The sequence below is a fragment of the Nicotiana tabacum genome, chromosome 24 (genome assembly GCF_000715075.1).
Source record: "Nicotiana tabacum cultivar K326 chromosome 24, ASM71507v2, whole genome shotgun sequence".
Lineage (NCBI taxonomy): Eukaryota > Viridiplantae > Streptophyta > Magnoliopsida > Solanales > Solanaceae > Nicotiana > Nicotiana tabacum.
This window is the reverse complement of record NC_134103.1, coordinates 98,493,426-98,498,739: the sequence shown is the minus strand read 5'-3', so window position 1 is coordinate 98,498,739 and position 5,314 is coordinate 98,493,426. Positions and strand designations below refer to the sequence as shown.

The window sequence follows — 5,314 nt, the reverse complement described above, 5'->3', positions numbered from 1 at the left end:
ATATTCTAGCATAATCTATATGGTAGGTACAATTCTATCGCATCACTGTAACAATTTCATTGATGGTTCTTCTAATGATTGTCTGAGAGCCACAAACAATTGCAAACATAAAGAATAGACCTGATAAATTTGCAGCTTTAATTCTCATGAACCCAACAGAGGAGAATGTAGAGAATAACAGAAAAAACTAAAGCAACAAGAAAAGAAAAAGAGATTCAAACAAGCCCGCAGAAAGATACTCAAATTTTGTTTTCCCTTATAAATGCAACTGAACAGATATCTTGAACACAATTTATATTCTAGCTACTACCATTACAAAAGTTCCTCTAAAAATTTGAAGAGACAGGTTCGTTCATCGATCACTTGTAAAAGGTGGATCAAGGTCTTGTTGCCAGGTTCTCTTAATATCCTGCATCCACACAGTAAATGAAAATTTTAAGTCAGTCATATATATGACATGTACAATGTTATCGCTAAAACATTTGAAACGAATACCAAACCTTTTCTTTAGGATTTAGCTCAATGAAGATCCGGGGCTAACATTAGAAGTTTCCAGTGTTGATGGCATCAGCATTTGCATCTCCAAGTGCTGCCTCTTTGAGGTATTTGTCAGCCAATTGAACTCTCTTCACATTCTCTTGCTCTTGGACAAGCAAGTTTCCGTACTCGAGCAGCTTGTCAATTGTCATCTTTGGTTGCTCAAAAGTTGGAGGTCCATCAATTGAGTTCAACAGTTTTTCCCCAACCTGTTCAATTCCAGTGCTTTCAATCCACTTCCTGACTTCGTCATCGTATACTCTTGCCCTCAAAGCACCAAAGAAATCTGTGATAAGAACAGAATTATACCCATAAGTTATCATCATTTGAAACTTCTTTTCTCAAAGAAAATTATTATAACACATTTGAGTGGTCTTACCAATAGATTGTCCAGGGAAGGCATCGACAAGCTTTACAACGTGCTCATCTGGTACGCTGTCAGTTCTGAAAATTCCCTTGCATACACCAATTCTGTCCTCTCTGGTTGGTGCCCAGTAGAACTTTTCCATACGACCATCACGGATAAGAGGAGCATACAATGTGGAGAAGTCGTTACCAGTGACTATAATAGGGACCCTGGCATTCTCTTGCTTGTTGTACATACCAGGAAGCTGGACATTAGTCGGGTTATCAGCAATGTTCATGAGGGTGGCATTCACCATCTGGTTATTAACTGTGTATTGGGTAGTTCCACCCATTCTACCAGCTCCTGCATCGAGATCGTTGATGAAGAGGACACACATGTTTCCTTTCCTGATTATTTCTGCTGCCTCGCGATACCTTTGCCTAATCAGTTTTGCTGGCTCTCCTGCATTTCCACTTTCCAATTCTCCAGCACTCATCATGATGGGGCTGCGAATATTAAAGACGCGAACATAGTTGAGTAACTTTGATCCATTTCCTTCTGACAAAATAAATTAAACTTTTAAACAATCATTACTCACTTGATTCCCATCTTTCTGAAGACAAGCTCACACTGGAAAGACTTTCCTTGACCTTTGCCTCCCCATATACCCAAAATCAGTGGTACCTGTAAGAAAATTTGACAAGATTAATACTTAAAACCATTCAACTTATGCCATAAGCGAGAGAATTTCTAGATAAAATTGTTACTATTACTGACCTTGATGTTGGGCAATTTCAAGAAGTTCTTGGTGATGTGAACAACAAGCTTGTCCATGAAAGCAGGAGCGATGTAGAATCCGTCCAACGTGTTGTCCAAGTTGTATCTGGAATAAATCAGGTCACCATTTGTCATTTAGATTCATATTTTTCGGATTGATTATATATCTTAACTTTCAATAATCTCAACTTACTGGCGAAGACCCTGGCTGATGTATTCGTAGGATTGCAAGACAGCGTGGTGAGTACCAGTACCCGTAGGAGCTTGGAAAAGAGTGTCGACCATACCCTTACCCCTCGTGATATCCTGTTGATCATCAGACATGTCCATAACAAGTCCCTTCCATCTGTCCTTGTCACTCTGTTTCTTCTCATCTATTTCTTGTTCTTGAGCTACAATCGACCTGAAGTTCCTGTTCGAGGCCTTGGGGATGGAAATGCCTTTGGCGTTCACATTCTTCAACACCTTGCCAAAGAAGGTGGTGCTTGGAACTGAAATTCCAGCAACAGAGTTGTTCAAACTCAACTGCACAAAGGATGTTTTCTTAGTAAAAGACACTTAAACACAGTAAAATTTCTCGAACCAAGTACACAATCTACTTCTACTAGTACACAATTTGCTTCAATAAAAATCACAGGCCCTGTACAAATATAATTTCCTATGGCATTCTAATTTGCAATTCATATTAAATTCTTGAACAAGGTACATAATCTAGAGCATCTAGTACAGGGGCGGCAGATCTAGCAAGGCCCGAGGGGTGGTATGCCACCCGCAAGGTTCTGTCGAAACTCTATGTATATATAAGTAAGAAATCGTATATATATTTAAAGCGGCAGCCATAGTAACAAAAAATGATACAAAGGTGGCAGTGGCAAAGGGTAGGAGATTCCACCTTGGTTGTGAAGGATTGATCTTCACTGGCAGCAGTTTTTGAACCTTTTGGCTTACTATATCACGTTAAGCTTTCTATCATTTTATATAGTCCATTCTCTTTTTTCTTCTTATGTAATAATTGTTAACTATCTTACTTTATTTGTTAACTTTTGACTATCTTTTTGTGTCTCTTATTAGTTAAGTTATTTGCTTTTTTCACACAAAGTTAAAATAATATTTTTTTTTTCAAATCTCCGCTCTATCATAACTAAAGGGCAGCCCGGTGCACTAAGCTCCCGATAAAATATTTACCAAATCTTAATGTATATAGCGACACATAGAAATTCAAAACTACGTGGCACCTGAAAGCTCCAAATCCTGGATCTGCCTCTGATCTAGTACCCAAATTCTTGAAACAAACTGCACAATCTGGAGCAACTAGTACCCGAATCTAGTTCAGTAGTAAACACATACGGCAAAGGGCCAAATATACCTCTCTACTTTCGAAAATGGTCTAAGAATACCCCTCGTTATACTATTAGGTTATTTATACCCCTGCAGTCATATTTTGGGTTCAAATATACCCCTCATTTAAACGGAGGGACACGTGTCATCGTCCTGTTGGTCAATTCTAAATATCTTCTAATTAATTAAAAAGACTTATTAATCATACACGAAAAATAATTTTTTAAAGAAATCTTTTTTTGTAAAAACTGAAAAAAAACTAAAAATTATTTTTACTAAAAGCTGAAAAAAAAAGAAAATATTTTTGTTTTTGTTTTTACAAAAAAACTGCTTTAGAAAAAAATGAAAAATATTTTCTAAAACAATATTTTTGAAAAATACTGGAAAAAAAAGCTGAAAATCAATTTTCTAAAGCAATTCCTTTTGTAAAAACTGAATTTTTTTATACTAAAAACTGAAAAAAACGAAAAAATATTTTTTTTCTAGTTTTTACAAAAAACACTGCTTTAAAAAAAGCTGGAAAATATTTTCTAAAATAATATTTTTGTAAAACTGAAAAAAAAAACAAACTAAAAAGCAAATTTCTAAAGCAGTATTTTTGTAAAAATTGAAAAAACAAATATATATTTTTTCCCAGTTTTTAGTTAAAAATATTTCAGTTTTTTTCAGTTTTTAATTGCTTTAGAAAATTGATTTTCAGTTCTTACAAAAATATTGTTTTAAAAAATATTTTTTCTGTTTTTTTAAAGCACTTTTTTGTAAAAACTGGAAAAAAAAATATTTTAGTTTTTTTCAGTTTTTAGTAAAAATGTATTTTTAGTTTTTTTCAGTTTTTACAAAAAAAAATAATTATTTTTCGGGTATGGATAATGAATCTTTTTAATTAATTAGGAAATATTTAGAATTGACCAACAGGACGATGACACATGTCCCACCGTTTATATGAGGGGTATATTTGAACCCAAAGTATGACTGAAGGGGTATAGATAACCCAATAGTATAACGAAGGGTATTCTTAGACCATTTTCGAAAATAGATGAGTATATTTGGCCCTTTGCCGAAACACATTTTAAGTATATCAATTCTCACATAGCATCCTTTGTATCAATTTTATATGCGATCATCTCCAAAATAAATCAAATTTCTTGCCACCTTTTTCGAATAACTCAACATTCCCATCAAAGAAATGACAAATACTATCCAAAGTTCTAATCTTTAACTAAGAACACGTTAACAGTATACTATTATTATTATCACCCGTTATTCTCTTTTGTAGATGCCATTTGACAGCATGTGACCACTTATTAATGTACATAAGTTACAAGCCAATTAATAGTTCAACTTGAAGCTGCTTTTGTTTCTAGTAAAATTGACCGGATGAGAATGTGATATAGACAATTAACCCGAAAAAGGAATGCTAGAATCTTGGTAAACAGAGCAGAATCATAGAAACCTAGACTAAAACGAACTAAAAGACAGTTTAGATTCTATTATTTAACTATAAAAAGCAAGTTGACATGTCTTGAATTGTGAAGAGAAGAACACAATACCGGTACTTTGTTGGCAGCTGCTACAGTTGAGACAGAGGCAGCCATTATTTTAACTACGCTGAAAATCAAACAACAGATCACTAGCTCTTAATATTTGCTGAGACAAATAGTTGATTGTTGAATAGAAGAATATGGGAAGGGAGAGAATTTATAGCACGAGTTATTTGGAGTATATGAGAAAGTACAAGCAAGAAAGTTATGTGCATTTTGGATTACGAATTCCTAATAGCCACACGATGGAGGATTGGCTATATTACGTGGATATTTTAGATGAGGACTTTATTATGTGACATGGACATTGCTTTTTTCTCTTTTTTATTCTTGAATGTACTGGAGACTAGATTAACAACAAAATGGAGTCTTCTCGGAACTAGTTGGCTTTGAGGTCAATATTCAAGCTACTTTTTCCTCCATAAATGTTCTCTCGTTATTATTGTTATTTTCACAGATTTCTTCTTGTAGAATAAGAAAAATTGAGGCAATTATTATACCCCTATTTTCACAGATTTCTTCTTGTAGAATAAGAAAAATTGAGGCAATTATTATACCCCCCCTCCTTCTCTATCACAATCTTGAAGGAAAAAAGAAAAGAAGAAAAAAAGGACAACAAAAAAAGAACTTATATCGCATGGCTACTTGTGCAAAAAATAGAACTTACTACAACTACAACTTGAGATTTGGAAGTAATACACTACTCTAGAAATGAAAAGACTACAAGTTTACTCCACATTTAAGGGGTCGTTTGGTACGCGGACTAAATTATCTT

At 34.3% G+C, this 5,314-nt stretch overlaps 1 protein-coding gene across 1 annotated transcript; it reads right to left on the bottom strand.

Annotated features, from left to right (window-relative positions):
- Positions 1–236: 236 nt before the first annotated feature.
- LOC107765793 (ribulose bisphosphate carboxylase/oxygenase activase 1, chloroplastic-like) lies at positions 237–4,716 on the bottom strand. The gene is made up of 7 exons (XM_016584492.2): positions 4,549–4,716; positions 1,854–2,185; positions 1,661–1,766; positions 1,482–1,567; positions 917–1,389; positions 501–823; positions 237–409 (listed from the first exon to the last, which is right to left on the bottom strand). Exons 1-6 carry the CDS (start codon positions 4,591–4,593, stop codon positions 543–545), a joined length of 1,323 nt encoding a protein of 440 aa, XP_016439978.1. The 5' UTR covers positions 4,594–4,716; the 3' UTR covers positions 237–409; positions 501–542.
- Positions 4,717–5,314: the final 598 nt, after the last annotated feature.